The sequence below is a fragment of the Abrus precatorius genome, unplaced genomic scaffold (genome assembly GCF_003935025.1).
Source record: "Abrus precatorius isolate BTA unplaced genomic scaffold, Abrus_2018 Scaffold11, whole genome shotgun sequence".
In the NCBI taxonomy this organism is placed as follows: Eukaryota; Viridiplantae; Streptophyta; class Magnoliopsida; order Fabales; family Fabaceae; genus Abrus; species Abrus precatorius.
The window spans coordinates 19,222,509-19,239,233 of NW_020874303.1; the positions used below are offsets into that span (position 1 = coordinate 19,222,509).

Below are 16,725 nucleotides of genomic sequence, written 5' to 3' on the forward strand. Positions count from 1 at the left end.
ATATTTCCAAAACATTGTTTCACTGAAGAAAAATGAAAGAAAAGAAAAAAAAAAGTCTTTTATTTTGAGAGACTATAGGTATTTATAAGACAGCTCAGTTGCACACAGGTTTTTGGCGTGTCCAGAACGGAGTCTCCACCTTCCACCCCCACGCACAAGTACCCACAATACTGATTCTGGTATTGATCCTAATTCACGTACCCTTCCCACATAGTCATGCAAACATGGCAAAATGTTTTTTTTTTTTCAAGCATATTTCTTCAAATGTTGCCACACTTCCGTCTCTCATGAAGTTTGATCTCAACACAACTCCTCGAATTCCAAGCATTTGCTTTGCAAATGCCCTTTAAAGCAATGAACAAGAGTAAGCAACAAATGAATAAAAAAACTAGTAAACAAATAACCAAAAATAAATAAAAATACAAAACACAAACTAATATATATATATATATATATATATATATATATATATATATATATATACACGTGTATACACACTAAAACCTCTTCTCAGAGATCCAAAAATAAAAAAAGTCCATATATAATAAAGGCCAAATATCAAAAGGAGCCCTATTAGATAAGAGGGATATACATTTTAAGGCCTAATTTAGTCAATTTATTCGGTACTTTGATTAAGTTTTTTTATAAATATTACTAAATCTAGCAAATTTAATATTTTTAAGTAAAAGCTTAATATCTTGAATCAAATAATACAAATGATTGTTATAATTCAAAATTATTAAAACTAAATAATATGCAATTTCTTTTTAAACTACTTTCAATACAAATGAGTAGAATGACTTTCTAAATAACCAGTTGCACTCCATAATAAATGACACGTAATTCAGCTATAAGAGGGGACTGGACATAAAAAATGTTGTAGAATCCAACAATAAAGTGTCCTATGTAATTTTGAATGAGACATCCATAACCAGCTAAACTATGATTGTATGAAACAAATTCACCAATATTAATCTTCAACTATTTGGGAGGACGAGTCCTTTCTAATCAAGCAAAAGTAGGGGATGTTGCTATTATTACTCACATAAGAAGTTTTGCCAAATACAAATTTATACTTATTTCTAACAACATGAATTCAAAGACCAGGCGGATAAATAATTATTCTCCAACACAATTTTATTAGATAAGGAGAGTCAAGTTCATGAAGCCTATTTCACCTTCAATTTTAAGTCTACAAACTTTATCCTAACTAAACTGTGAATTTGTACCTTTAAGAGAACTTTACTCACTTATAAAAAATACATAAATTTACAAATAAGATATAATTTTATGTTACTAAATACAATTATTATTTTCATAATAGTAATACATTTTTGTATATAAAAAACACATGCTCTAAAAAAATAACTAATTATTCTTTTAGTAAAAAAAAAAAAAGCAGCATGTGTACATAAATTGTAAATTAAACAAATCATCGTGATTATGGTAATAAATTAACTTTCCTATCATTATATATTTTTAAAAATATAAATTAAATTAAATTCTAAAACCATATATAATTATCATAATAATCTTTAGAGGAATTGCGTTTTAATAATTTATTATTCTATATCTAAAAACACACAATATGCTAAATATTTATTATAAATTACATAACTATATTAATAACATTAAATATCAAAATTTTAATAAAAAAATATTTATTTATTTGATTATATACCTTAGTCACGGGTTGAAAGAATAAAAAAATCAATACCAGCCTCTATGATCTCCTGGTTAACTACACATTCGCTATAGCACAAGTGCGTTTGGCAAATTAACCATCGCTGTTTCAAATTTTCTTTTGTTGATCAATTGTTATCTAACTTGTCTCAACTAGCATGCTTAACTAAAGTAGGAAGACAGTGGGTGTGAAGTAGAAGCTAAGGTGTATGGCAAATGAAGGGAAAGGTGACAACACTGAAACACAAATCCAAATAACTCATCAAACCTATACAAAATGACTATCCCTCAATTCATCTTAACTATTTATTGTTTAAATTTGTAGTCATTGGTCTATACATTGTTCATGGGTGCATAAAAGATCTCATTATGCAAGATGCGGTGTACTTTTTTGCTGTAATGTTTTTAAAAATTTTTAGATTAAAGACTTATTTTTGTTCATTTATTTGTTATCTAATGATAAACTAAAGTTACTGTAATAAAAAACACGTTAAATACATGACATGATTTTTTTATTAGTTATATATTAATCAATCTACTAACAATGTCATTTATCTTAAAGTCGTCGATAGTAGTTAATTCAGTATAAATATCATGCTTAGATATATTTAAAAAGTTATTAATACGTCAACAAAAATACTTCGAATAAAATTAATTCACACATTCTCTCTCTCTCTCTCTCTCTATATATATATATATATATAATTTAGATTGATGTAAATTTATATCCCCGTTTAATATTTTAAAAAATAAATTTTACTAAAATCAATTATACCTCGCTTAAAATGTTATGGACTTAATAACTCGTGATGTTATGTATATACATTGTTGGTATTGTCACTGACTTTTTTATAACTACACTGCGCATTAATCAAGAGATACACTTTTCAAAAGGAAACAATTTTGCTCAAATAAAAAAAATCAAATTTAATCAGTCTAGTTATTTTTAGAATTTTAATATTTTTTATGTTTATATAATAATGTTTTGATTTTTATATTTTAATAAAATTTAAAAATTAATCTTTACATGTAAAAATTTTATAAAACAGTTTCTGTATGTACATTTATTTTTAATTTAGAGTAAACAACGTTAAATAAATAAAGAATTAAGTTAAAAATAAATATAATATGATAATTGATTTATAAATTTTTTATATATAAGAATTAACTTACAAAATTTTATATATAGAGACTAATTTATAAATTTGAGTCAAAAATATTTTTATAAATTTACATACACATTTAATTTGTATATTAATTTTGCGATTCACTTGTATTCTTTCTTTACTTCTATCTCTAATTCTACTATTTTTATTACGTAAACTTTAATGGAGTCTAAAATCTCATTTTCTTTTAGCTTCCCTCCTCTAAAACTTAATTAACTCTTAAATAATATTCACTAAATTCTTTTATCTTTTTAGTCACTTCACCATTTTTACCCCTGCTCTCATCCATACTCACATTTACACCACTTCCCCAAAACTTGATCCTTTATCAAAATTTTCTTCATCTTCAAATGCACTTTCATTGTGTTGCTAACAACAAAATTACCATTAGATTCATCTATGCTTTTATTCATTCCTTCAATATCATTAAAATCAATATACAAACAAAAAATACATCATAAATTTATAAATTAGTCTTTACATATAAAATTTTATAAATTAATATTTACATGTAAAAAATTTGTAAATAATTTTTTATAATATATTTATTCTCAATTTAGTCTCTTACTTTCTTAAAAGTAGAGAATAAATTAAAAATAAATATACATATGATAATTTATTTATTAATTTTTATATATAAGAATTAGTTTACAATTTTGAGTCAAATATAGAAACTAAAATATTATTTAAATTTAATTTTTTAATATAAAACTTAAATTCTAAAACTATCTTAAATAAAGTAAAAGATAAATTACTCAAACTAACTCACTCTTAGTGATTAAATAAAGTTTTAATTTTATTGATAAAATAATTATACTTTTTAAATAAACATTAAGAAATATAATTTATTTATTAACTTTATAATACAAGTGAAAAATAACGCACGTTTTTTTTATAATTATAGAGAAATAAAATAAAGCTAAAAAAAAAACAGAAAAAAATCAATTTAATTATACATGAAATTTCATTTAACAAGTTTGACAATGTTGATTAACTAATTGAATAATGTCATAAAATGAAATTCACTTACATAGATGACATATTTATTCGATCCAAATAGCAATAATTTAAAACCAAATAAAAAGTAAAAATAAAAAGCATAAAAATGACTAATTACTAATCAATGGCAACAATAGCTCGCATATGCTGCGGAGTGCAGAACGAGAGTTTAATCAGAAGGATGACACTTACGTTGAAGTCTTCAAGATGGACGGCAGAGATGTTCCCAACACGAGAACGAAAGCCATTGGTTGGAACAACCAATAACCGAAATGCAATTGGTCCACGTCAGCATGAATGACATGTTCGAGCGTAAAGCTTTGGGTTGACGAAAAGACCTGGTTTCGGTAGAGTCGGAGCAAGCACGCTAGCCATCACTCGCCACACTACATAAAAGGCTCGGTGCCTCGCGCCATCTAGATCCCGAAAACCAATTGCACTTCTAACTTCACCATTCCAATAGCAATCAAATCGTGAACGTTTTACGTTACAATAACAAGAAGAAAAAGCGAGAGAGACAGATAGAGAGAGAGACAGCTATGGCTGGCTCGTGGGCACGCCGTTCTCTGGTTGTTCTAGCCATCATTTCCTTCGGTAATTTTTCATCGCCTTGTAGATCTGATTATGTTTTCTACCTTTTGCTGCTTTTGTTTTTAGTTTAAATGTTAAAGTGAAAAAATGCAACTAGATCTCGCTTTCGTCGAACCTTTTTGGATCCGTTCTGGTGATTTTTTATTGTGTTACGTAACGTTAGATCGGTGAGATCTTAAGACGTAGTCGTTTGGGATTTTATGAATCGTGCTGTGGATTAGTAATACATTTTGGTGACGTTCTTTGCTAAGTTGTTATTACCAGGATCTTACACGCATGTGTAATTAGTAACATGCTTTTATCTGCGTCTGAGAATTTCATCAACCGTAATTAGTTTCGTTCGTGTCTGAGGGAGTGTTTTGTTGGTTTTGTTTTAGGTTTCTATGTTTGTTAATATCGATTCCTTTTTCACTGTAAAGCTGAGTGATTCGTATTGGCCACTGGAAGGAGGTTTTGTTCCGTTGTGTTGCTTAGGGTTTTTGCTGTCATTGCACGCGTGGCAACATATTGGCGTTTTCATATCTGCGATTTGAATATGCCATCATAAAGTTTTCACCCGGGAAACAATTGAATACCGTTAGAAAAAATATAAAATAAAGAAGTGATATGTTAATTTCGTTGATGGATTTCACATCATTATTATATCCTTCAATTTGCTAATTAAATATCTTTCTTCATCGGGCTTGTCATTTGTCAAACATAAATATGTGCAACTGCAAGTGCAAAAATTAATTTCATTTGGTCGTAAATAAGTATTTGTGCAACTAACATTGAGAAAATTCACTATAGGATGTCTATTTGCAATTTCCATTGCGAAAGAGGAAGCCACCAAGTTGGGGACGGTCATCGGGATTGATCTTGGAACAACCTATTCCTGTGTTGGTGTTTACAAGAATGGCCATGTTGAAATCATAGCCAATGACCAAGGTAACCGTATCACCCCCTCATGGGTTGCTTTCACGGATAGTGAGAGACTGATTGGGGAGGCTGCAAAGAATCAGGCAGCTGTCAACCCTGAAAGGACCATCTTTGATGTTAAGAGACTTATTGGAAGAAAGTAAGGCATCCTTGGGTTGTTGATTTATGCCAATTTGATTTGAAGGGAATAAATAAAGTTGACTGACTGAATGACATGAATCCTTTTACAGGTTTGAAGATAAGGAAGTACAAAGGGACATGAAGCTTGTTCCTTATAAGATTGTTAACAAGGATGGAAAGCCTTACATACAAGTAAAAATTAAGGATGGTGAGACCAAGGTGTTCAGCCCTGAGGAAATCAGTGCCATGGTTCTGGTTAAGATGAAGGAAACTGCGGAAGCATTCCTTGGGAAGAAAATACATGATGCTGTGGTCACTGTCCCTGGTAACTGGAACAATCACAACTTATTTGTCCTAGATTGTTTTCTTCATGATTTTGTCTTTATTCTAATTTCTCACAATTTCCTATCAAATGTACAGCATACTTCAATGATGCTCAGAGGCAGGCCACCAAGGATGCTGGTGTCATTGCCGGTCTGAATGTTGCTAGGATTATCAATGAACCCACTGCTGCTGCCATTGCATATGGATTGGACAAGAAAGGTGGAGAGAAGAACATTCTTGTCTTTGATCTTGGCGGTGGGACATTCGATGTCAGTATCTTGACAATTGATAATGGTGTTTTCGAGGTTCTTGCTACAAATGGAGATACTCATCTTGGAGGTCAGTACTTTATCTACCTATCTGTGATATAAGAAAATGAACTTATATAAAAGAAAAAAAATATTCTTTCTATAAAATTTTCCTTCTGCTGCTAATGCCTTCTATTTCTTCCCTTTACCAGGTGAGGACTTTGATCAGAGAATAATGGAGTACTTCATTAAATTGATCAAGAAAAAGCATGGAAAGGATATTAGCAAGGACAACAGAGCTCTTGGCAAGCTGAGGAGAGAGAGTGAGCGTGCAAAGAGAGCTCTGAGCAGCCAGCACCAGGTCCGCGTGGAAATTGAATCACTTTTTGATGGTGTTGATTTCTCTGAGCCACTCACCCGAGCTCGGTTTGAGGAGTTGAACAACGACCTGTTCCGTAAGACAATGGGACCTGTGAAGAAGGCAATGGAAGATGCTGGACTACAAAAGAATCAAATTGATGAAATTGTTCTTGTTGGTGGAAGCACAAGGATTCCAAAGGTACAGCAGCTTTTGAAGGACTACTTTGACGGAAAGGAGCCAAACAAGGGTGTCAACCCCGATGAAGCAGTTGCCTATGGTGCAGCAGTGCAAGGAAGCATTTTGAGTGGAGAGGGTGGTGAAGAAACCAAAGGTACCATAGTCTTTACTATCTTATTTTTCATTACAGTGGCCCGAATTTATAAATATTATTAATGCAAGTAGATTGCCAAGCCAAGCATTACACTTTCTTAATGTTATGTGGCACTCTGTATCCCAGATATCCTTCTCCTTGATGTGGCTCCCCTCACCCTTGGAATTGAAACCGTTGGTGGAGTGATGACAAAGTTGATTCCTAGAAATACTGTTATCCCTACCAAGAAATCTCAGGTTTTCACCACCTACCAGGATCAGCAGACTACCGTCTCCATTCAGGTATGGTGCCATTTTTCAAGTGCACTTAAATTGCATGCGTGACAAAGTTTGACTTTTTTCTTCTAAATTGAAAACGCATTACCTGATAATGAACTTTAACGGAGTTGACTTGAATTGGATGCTTTTTTTAATACGTAGGTGTTCGAAGGAGAAAGGAGTCTCACAAAGGATTGCCGGCTGCTTGGGAAATTTGATCTGTCTGGCATTCCACCTGCTCCAAGGTTTGTTTCCTGCTTTCTTGAAGTCTTCTGTAATTTTTTCTTAATTGACGTTCGTTATTAATTGGTAAATTTTTGCGGTAATTGGAACAGGGGTACTCCTCAAATTGAAGTGACCTTCGAAGTCGATGCCAATGGCATCCTAAATGTTAAAGCAGAAGATAAAGGCACTGGTAAATCAGAAAAGATCACCATTACAAATGAAAAGGGACGTCTTAGCCAGGAGGAAATTGAGCGAATGGTTCGTGAAGCAGAGGAGTTTGCCGAGGAAGACAAGAAAGTTAAGGAGAGGATTGATGCACGCAACAGTCTGGAAACTTACGTCTACAACATGAAAAACCAGATCAGCGACAAAGACAAGCTTGCTGACAAGTTGGAGTCTGATGAAAAGGAGAAAATTGAGACCGCAGTGAAAGAAGCATTGGAATGGCTGGATGACAACCAGAGTGTGGAAAAAGAAGAATATGAGGAGAAGCTCAAAGAAGTTGAGGCCGTTTGTAATCCAATTATCACTGCTGTTTATCAAAGGTCGGGTGGTGCCCCAGGCGGTCCATCAGGCGAGGGCGAGGACGAGGACGATTCTCACGATGAGCTCTAGAGATGTTTGCATGGATTTCACCGGTGCCGCAAACGCAGGAGCTAGATATGTTGAGATGAAGTAGGTTAGCCGGAGTATGTTAATTTTTCTGATAGGTGGGAATTAAGAATTTCCCCTGCGCTTGCTTTTTGGTGGCAACAATACTTGCAAATTTACTTGTACTTTTTTTATTTTTTGACTAGTTTTACAACTTCTTCAGCTGTATTTGCCTGGTTTCACTCCCTTTCTCTTTCTTTTTTTTTTTTTTTGTGGTCCTGCACTTCCATTCCATAATGCTCGTCTTGTCCGAGCGACTCTTTAGACTAGAGAGTAACGTTAGTTGTTCAAGGAAAAGTGTTATAAAGCTCTAGCACGAACCGCTAACATTATGAATTTGATTTTATTTAGTTGCGATACACCCATCACGATATTTGGTAATCAAGTACTATAAGCCTGAGCTCCTCGTGCATCATTAATGCCCTTCAAGATTGATTGTCACTTGCTATTTAAGTTGTAAAACAATTGCTAAAATTCACATATCCGAGTCTCATAAATTTTTCCTTTCTTTACCAAGTTCATGTTCTTTCACTATTTTTTCCAAATTAACATTTTTTTTCAACAATTTTTTAATACTTTTTTTCAACAAATCTACTTTTACTTCTAACCTCACCGAGTTATCTCTCTACTATCTAAATTTCAAATAAAGATGTCAAAATAAAAAATCGATCTAAGCTAACCTGCAAAAGATCAACTTGATTTAGTTTGAATTTGCTATTACATTTAAACTGAATAAAAGCAAATAGCATATTTTAATGTTCAGCTTGAATATTTTTTGTTTTAAACTTAACCCAAACTTAATCACGAATATCCCAAACAATTTTGAACAGTAATTTGTTTATATTTAAAATAATACAATTTTATAATTACGCAAGTGTCACATTACTTTAAAATAATACACAAGAATATCAAGCCACGATATCATTTATTTAGAAAATGCATAAAAAATTATCAGGTAATACATTGAATTTTTTTACGTTTATTTATTTATTTTTAAATATGATATTTTTTAAAATAATTGTTTTGCCATACTTTCAATTAAAAAAAAATCGTCATCTCTTTTTGCGTCATCTTCCTATTTCTAATGCGGCAAACATGATTGACTGAGTTTTTGACACTGACATAAACCATAAAAGATGGTATGAATGGTAGAATGAATTTCATTACCGACATTAGTACTGTAAAAATGTGGAATCTATATCTTTGTCTGGACCATATTTGCAGTCCTGCCTATGGAAATGAATAGTTTATTTCTTTTATTTTCTTGGGGAAAGGGTTGCTTTTAATTAGAATCCAACATTGGGATTGCCTGAACCAGCTGCAGCAACTCCCATTCCACCAACACCATGTGATGTAGCGGCCACTGTCTCATGGTTTCCTGTTTCTAGAACATCTTTAACATCCAACTCATGTACAAGTTCATCAATTTTCCGAAATTGATATGGCCATCTTGCATTATAGAGAAACTGGCGAAGATCAAACCTATTATCCTCTGGTGAATAACTCTGCAAGTTGAGTGAAACATTAAATTTTATTTCATTAGCCAACAAAAATATAAGAATGAAACAAAATCCTTGAAACATCAAGAACTACCCAGCAGATTTCAACGCTGATTTCACATCATAATAACTACATACCTCAGCATGGTAGGAAGGTGTCAAGACAGTCATTTTGTGTCGATTGATAGAATAATACTTGAAGAAGTATTTTACTTTTTCAGCCACTTGTGATGGAGTCAATCTTGCACCCCATCTGTAGCATAGATTCTGCAACAGAAATTCATAGAAACAACAGGTTTATGGCTGAACAATGAGATGAACAACATTGAATTACAAAATTCTATTCAGATTGCTATGCTAACTATGGATGCCAAAAGTTTCTTTTCTTTCCATTGAGTTCATCATGCCAAGTAAAGCAATTATTCTTTCAGCTAGGCTTTCCATATCAATTGGGAAATGAATCTAACAGGAGAGATACATGGTATGAATTTTTTCTGGCGATGCTGTAACTTACATACTGTGCTTTGTTTTGTTTTTCATTAGCTGCCCTCCTAAAGCAAACCATGATATCTTTTGACTTTTCGTTGTAGATCGATAGCTTTATTATTATATGAATATAACAAGATAAATAAGACAGGATGGAGAAGCATGAATTAAACCTGGAACATGGAAACTGGACCGCAACGGAAAATTTTACGTAGTCTTCCATAAACTGATAGTTCTTCATAAGTCATTCCCATATCAACTTCATCAAGCTGTTCAACAAAGAATGAGTTAATTGATTATACATTTTTTACTACTTGATTATAAACAATTTACTAATGCATATGGATAGAACCCAAGTGCAGAAAAAGAAAGGAAAAGAAAAGTCAAATACCAACAAGCAAAAACTAAAAGAGCACTGCTGAAGAGAGAATAAACGAACATACTAGTTCCTAGATTTGACCTAGACCATCTGACCACGTAAACAAACATAATTAAGTTAAGCATGTATACACATTGTGAACACTTCCCAGTTATGACACACATGGATCACAGATTGCCTGTAAGTGTCTGGATGGGTAGAAGTTCAGTACAAGGAGAAAACTGCACATGTTGATAATTTAACCATCCCAATTCCACCCAACTTGAGCAGTAAAAAAATAGTTATTATGCAGTAAATATGTAGTTAAGGTTTAAGAGAATCCATATTGCTTTTATATATGGTGTTCATAATATTTTAACACCGTCATAAAGACCATACCTTTTCGGCACTTATATTTTCATTGGATTGAGTTCATTTTTATTGATGCACACAATGAAAGAACTAAAGTAGTTTCACTAAACATATGCGCTTAATGGTTTTTTATCTATGAAAGTGTTACTTGGATTTATTGATATGCCTTCTCTTGCCCTGCTTTGAGACAAATTTTTAAGTGCAAGGACACCCTGGTAAGAGGCGTTAAGGTTTTCCTTCATATTTCTTTCTAAAAGGAATTCTGCAAACATTTTATGAACCAAAATTCCCTATACTTTAAAAAAAAAAAACGAAATAAGGACAGAAAAGGCAGTAAGAGAGAAATCCAGAGGCCAACTAGCAAAACTGCCTTCTCTTTTGGAAACCCCTCATCTTTTTTCTAATTATTATTGCTGGGCCTTCTCCTCCTTAAGCTTGGACATCACATGATCACATTTCAAAAAGATAAGTTCCTCTTTGATTTTCTCAACTTCTCTAGTTTTGCATTGGTTACCATGGATCTTTATTAAAGGTTGGATTAAAAATTGGTCCCTGGAGTTTTCTATTGTTTCTGTTGTATTCTGAGATTCAAGAGATTATAGAATATTTCTGCCGTGCAAACCAATCATCTAGCAATCAGATTCTTTGGATAAAGTGAAGATTTTTTTGTAACAATGTTATGAGCTGAGATTTAAGCTCTTGCTCTAGAAAAATTGTCTTTTGTAATGCATTTTGCAATTTAAACAATGCAACTATAAGAGTTCATCAAGTGATTCAAGATCAGTACTGAAAGATGTAACAGAACAGAATAGTACCTGACTGTAATTAGAACGTATAGGCTCCAGTTCAGCTGTGGGTGGAGCAGCTTCAATATCTGCCAAAGATGAATAACCAAGATTGATGGCTGCCCATCGCAAGAATGCCCGAAGGTCTTGCTTACTTATACTACCAATAGGATTTATATCTGCTGAGCTGCAATCATACTGTAAGGAGAGTTAATGTTTGATATGTAGGGCGTAATGGATTACAAACATGAGAAAATAATTGAGAACCAAAGGGTCTGTTTAAGAAAATATTTTTCGTTTCCATTTCCTGTTTTCACTAATAATTACAAAACCACCTTGTTTTCACTTTATTTCCTGTTTTCAAAGATTCAAATGATTTATAATTTTTTCAGCAAATCTTTGTAAATGGGAAACAAAGTGAAAACAAGTTGACATATTTCTAATAAGTGAAAACAAGAAATGGAAACAAAACATATTCTTAAACCAAAAAGTCCCTAAAGAAAGGCATAATCCAAATCAAAATAGTGATACCTTCGTCAAGTAACCACGTAACCCTTCATCCACATTGGAGCTCCCTAACACAAGATAAAACCCAGGTTTGTTGTGAACCCAAGGCAAAAGTGACGCTAACATGAAAGCTAGCACCATTCTGATTCGAGCTTGAATGTTCTGCAAGCTTAAATTCTCAACATTGGATCCACCATCTACCTGTGGAAAGAAATTCGCACAAAGAAGTTATAAGGCTACAACAAAATAAAAACATAAAATATATAAGCTGCTTTCAATCTTTAGTTCAGAAAAAAAGTGAATTCCCCATAAAGAAACTAGAGATATTTTGCTAGTCCAACACCATGATATGGAGGTCTATTACAAATTTACAATACCTACATATTCCTGTGGCAAAACCCAAATGTGTGACAACATTGTATAGATTATGTGTGAGGTTCTAGTACTTGTCATTTATGATTGAAAGAATTCTCAAGTTCATGCTTCATTTACCTTATACCGTGGGCACTTTCCTGTAAGTGTTTGGAATAATGACAAAAGAGCAGATACAACTCCATCAATGCTAACATCAAGGTGCCATGAACCAATTTCATCAGCCAGCACCTTGGCTCGGGACCTTGTCATTTCCGAACTGCAATGAGAGATTTTTTAGAGCTCCATCTCATCTGATATGAGTATTTTCTAGTTGAATTTGAGTATTATATTTGGACGTATCACTTTGTTTGATATAAACTGATTGACACGACAAAATGATTTCTTAACATAGAAAAACAAATCCTAGCATTCTAAGATGGAGTTCCAAGGTCTTCAGTCTTCTAGTATGTATGCTTTACACTGCACAATAGTGTAACTATTCTGATTGCTAGAAGTTCCAAAAAGCACTGTCTTAACCTCATAATAAGATCACATAGGATTTAATAAATATTAGGATTAGGTCAGGGTATGCAGGATTATAGGAAGCCACAAACATTTTGAGATACAAGTTTTAGAAAAGGAAATTCAAAAGCACACTGGTCAAACTTATCCAATATAATTATTATGTTTTAACAACAAAAACAATCAGCTTTGTTCATTGCCACAATTATATAAATAATTGGGGATGTTAAAAACAAAGCGGAAAAACATAAATTAGAGTCAAAACTAGAAAAAAGGTCCCAAAAAAAATGAGGGACACCACTTCTTATTCAAATATTGGTGGAGTATTAGTGGAATAAAGCACATAAAAACTTAGGGAGATACAGCCGAAAAGTGTAAAAAACTAAAAGCGGAAACCTATCACTTACCTGTTTTCAGATCCCATAAACACAGTATAGAATATTCGTTTAGCAAATTCTCTGCTGTCTGTTGGATACTGTCCATCTTTATAGTTTCCAATTCGTATTGCATCAGCTTTAACTTGCTCATCCCCATTTGCGATTTCTGCAGGCATATATGAATTATTAACTGATGATATCCAAACTACAACGATCACTGTTTATCTCACCTTTACAACATTGGAAAAATCAAAAAGAAAAAGGAAAAAAGAGGTCTATAATCTGTCTCAATTTTATTATTGACCTTGACCATGATTTGACAGTTTAGTTTCTATGCAAGAAGTTGGACACTTAGAAGATATAAAAGGACACTATGCTCTATATTCAAGTAATTTTGCAGGATTTTCATAAAAAGGAAGTGCATATATACAGGTCTGCTCTCCAATTAATTCAGTTGCCAATCAATTATATATGACCTCTTAACCTACAATCTTTATACAGTTCATACTTATCAGAAGCTAAACTAGTGGTCACTTGAACCATTTCTTTATTTCTAAATTAGCACTCCTATGATGGGTATACTGTTTATACACAATAATGTAGCTCCTACTACTGTCAAAAATTTATCTGATATTAACTGCACACTTGTCGTTGTATTTAAAATCACCTTTCACAACCAGCTGGCACATGCACCCAACAATTGCAGCGACAGAAGAACTGTCTGCCCCACCAGAAAGAGGAAGCAGAAAACCAGATGCTCCACTTCTTCTTAGGTAGTCCCACAACCAGCAACCAGGTCCAAATGCTATTTCCTCCTCAGGAGTGTGGTATTTTATCTGTAATGAATAAATTGTATTCAATTCATAAATTGGATATCTGAGTGATTGCAGCAGTAATGTTGTGAAATTATCAAGGAGGGTCCATGATTTGGCATGAAAAAAGAAACTAGGTTGCAGATACTCTTTATGTCAAAGCAGAATTCAAGACATCATCAATTTATGTGCATCTTTAAAGCTAATTATTTTTAAATATCCAAAATTTGCAGCCCAAAATGACAATAGACTAACCTTAAGAGGAACAGAGAGGCGTATTTTAAGGTTGAAAGGAAGACAAAGACTGTATGGTACTTCCACTGACGGAACCTTCATTTTACAACTTGCTTGCTCTTGGAAGCTACTTATAGATCCTCTAAGGCTTGCAACCTACCAATAGACAAAATGAGAAAAGGAATCAAATCCAATGTTAATTGTTCATAGTCTTAATGCTTGCAGACATGGAATCTCATGCAACACATACCACATCTAGGTCTATCTGAGCAACCACAACCTCAACATCCTTTAAAGAAAATTGCGAACCCTGAGCAACAACATCTCCATTTACCACAACACTGGCACAGCCATCTGTTACAGAGACAAGATCAAATTAGGGACAAATGATAAATGTAAAAGAAATCTGAACGAGGTAAATGAAAGTTAAAATTATCCTAATACTAACTTCCAGAATATGCAATAGACGCAAATGTGAAAAGCACAAATACCATTCTAGTAAGAGAAAGTTTTCTCTACCATAGTAAAGGCGACCGCCATCACAGCCTTGGTGATTGCTATACATGTATACCCCTCCACGAGTATGAGTAGCACCTATAAAAGCACGAAGACGAACATCAAGCTTTCTAAGTTGGTGGTGACTTCCACTTGCATTCATAAAGACTTCAACCCCATTCAATGCAAGCTCAGAATGAGGGGGAGTTGGAGTAAAAAGCTCTTCACAAACTTCAGCTGCGATAGCTCTAAGAAGGGGAAAATGCTTCATATTTAGCACTCAATGAGCATCCGACTCAAACTTAGAAGGGCCCAAAAATAAAATTAAACACACGCAAGCATATTAGTTGGAATACACTAGTTCTTAGATGCATAAAAAAATGAGCAGACGTCCATCACATGCTTGCTGCATGGATGCAATGCTAATGGGCATGTCAACTTCAAAACACAAGAGGATAAATCATTTTTAGTAATTGTAAGGTAAATACACACACAATGTAAAAGAAGAAAGAACCTACAATCTTGTAAAATCCCGATTTAGCATTAACCAAGGACTTACTATACATAACTTCAAAATCAAATGTGAGTTATTGGATGTGGAAAGGACAAAACTCTTTTAAGTCTTAAATAACAAAATAAACGAAGAGAGAGAGAGAGAGAGAGAGAGCCAGGGAAGCCAGATATATCACATTTCTATGATAGAAGTGCAAAAAAGAAAACGAAAACTAAATTAAGTGAAACATAGCTTGTGAATTTCTAACTTACGTGTCCAGAAACTTAACGAAGCCATAACCAAATGGAACCGATTTTTGGCCTAATGCCTCAGAAATTTCAGGGGGCAATTGAAAATCCACAAGCTGATCCCTTTGCTTCCATGCCGTAAACCATCGAAGTTCTCTATAATTGCCATCATTGGCAAGCCACATCTTTGGTCGAATCATAACAATCCTTCGATTGAAACACAAAACTTGACAATTGTAACGCTCGGAATCTTTGATAACAGGCATGCCAATGCTACACACAATGCCATCAGTCCAATCACCGAGCAAGATATCCTTCAAGCATTCCCATCTGCAACGAAACCAATTCAGAATTTCCGTAAAATCATAAATGTACAAAAAAAAAAAGAAAAAAAGAAAAAGAAAATAGAAACATACGAATGGTTAACAGTGTCGAGCTCTAAGAAGTGGTCTTCGCAGCCATAACCGGGAATCTCGAGTTCGGGTCCGAGTCTAATGACAGCCCCGGCTTGTTTAGCCTTTGCTATGGAGTCTTTGATTTGCTTCGCGTTGGAATCGAAGTCCATGGCCCATTGGTTGAGATTGCAAGCGGCCACCTTCAATAGCCTCATCTTACACACTGAACACAACACAAGAGGTTTTGAAAATTGAGGTTGTTGTATGGGGTTGTTGGCTTAGAAAATGTCAGAACTTAGCTTTGATTCTCCGAAGTTACGATGAAACAGCAAACAAGGTAGATTGTTTTGTGGGTTGGGTTGGGTTCAGTTCCTGGACCCTTGGACGGGTTCTATTGTCCTTCCCTCTGGGCACGTATTGGACTTCAAACCCATCATTGTTACTTGACGCGTGCTAATTACATACTTTAATTTTCAATCATCGTCGCCGCCAGAAAACGATTCTGCGGTCTAATCTGAAGCTGTGTTTGCAAAAAGTTAAAAAAAGGTTATTTGAATCGATAAAAATAACATAAAAGATAATAATTTTTTTTATTTATTTCATTGATTTTAAAAATAAATTATTTAAAATGTCTAATAATAAATAAATACTTAATTTTTTATCATAATATTTTTAATAAAATAATGTTATATTAAAAATATAAATTCCATGGTCATCTCCTCTTTTGTGCATTGTACAATTGTCATGGGATTACAGTAAAGAGAAATTTTTTGTAAGCCCTTTTTTTTTTACTAACTTTTAAAACATATAGCTAAGAAAATTCACTTTCCTATATTAATTCTTTTATCTTCTAAAAACATTGTATCTTGAGAATTTGTAAGGGTAAGATGTTACATTTTTTATTCTCAGTTAAA

General features: G+C 33.3%; 2 protein-coding genes across 3 annotated transcripts; one reads left to right on the forward strand and one right to left on the reverse strand.

Moving 5' to 3' along the window:
• The first annotated feature begins 4,179 nt into the window (after positions 1 to 4,179).
• LOC113856359 (luminal-binding protein 5) lies at positions 4,180 to 8,978 on the forward strand. 2 transcript variants are annotated; one of them, XM_027488146.1, is made up of 9 exons: positions 4,196 to 4,442; positions 5,229 to 5,496; positions 5,588 to 5,802; positions 5,898 to 6,140; positions 6,262 to 6,741; positions 6,868 to 7,022; positions 7,161 to 7,243; positions 7,334 to 7,364; positions 7,530 to 8,978. In XM_027488146.1, the coding sequence occupies exons 1-9, from the start codon at positions 4,388 to 4,390 to the stop codon at positions 7,836 to 7,838; spliced, it is 1,839 nt and encodes a 612-aa protein (XP_027343947.1). In that variant the 5' UTR covers positions 4,196 to 4,387; the 3' UTR covers positions 7,839 to 8,978. The 2 variants fall into 2 exon arrangements, with proteins under 2 accessions (XP_027343946.1, XP_027343947.1); XM_027488145.1 differs by having other exon boundaries at positions 4,180 to 4,442; positions 7,334 to 8,978.
• Positions 8,979 to 8,994: 16 nt separating this feature from the next.
• On the reverse strand, positions 8,995 to 16,335 carry LOC113856358 (glutamine-dependent NAD(+) synthetase). The gene is made up of 13 exons (XM_027488144.1): positions 15,833 to 16,335; positions 15,441 to 15,746; positions 14,700 to 14,923; positions 14,431 to 14,534; positions 14,202 to 14,336; positions 13,802 to 13,970; positions 13,165 to 13,300; positions 12,374 to 12,512; positions 11,906 to 12,082; positions 11,405 to 11,572; positions 10,033 to 10,128; positions 9,512 to 9,640; positions 8,995 to 9,379 (listed from the first exon to the last, which is right to left on the reverse strand). Exons 1-13 carry the CDS (start codon positions 16,024 to 16,026, stop codon positions 9,161 to 9,163), a joined length of 2,196 nt encoding a protein of 731 aa, XP_027343945.1. The 5' UTR covers positions 16,027 to 16,335; the 3' UTR covers positions 8,995 to 9,160.
• Positions 16,336 to 16,725: the final 390 nt, after the last annotated feature.

Bases quoted from the DNA above. Each gene is read 5' to 3' on its own strand.
- LOC113856359 (XM_027488145.1), top strand. From the start codon at position 4,388: ATGGCTGGCTCGTGGGCACGCCGTTCTCTGGTTGTTCTAGCCATCATT. The intron at 4,443-5,228 runs GTAATTTTTCAT...AATTCACTATAG, and splicing joins TCTAGCCATCATTTCCTTCG to GATGTCTATTTGCAATTTCC. The intron at 5,803-5,897 runs GTAACTGGAACA...TCAAATGTACAG, and splicing joins TGCTGTGGTCACTGTCCCTG to CATACTTCAATGATGCTCAG.
- LOC113856358 (XM_027488144.1), bottom strand. From the start codon at position 16,026: ATGAGGCTATTGAAGGTGGCCGCTTGCAATCTCAACCAATGGGCCATG. The intron at 14,924-15,440 runs GTAAGTTAGAAA...TCCCCTTCTTAG, and splicing joins TTCGTTAAGTTTCTGGACAC to AGCTATCGCAGCTGAAGTTT. The intron at 12,083-12,373 runs GTAAATGAAGCA...TTCTTTCCACAG, and splicing joins GAAAGTGCCCACGGTATAAG to GTAGATGGTGGATCCAATGT.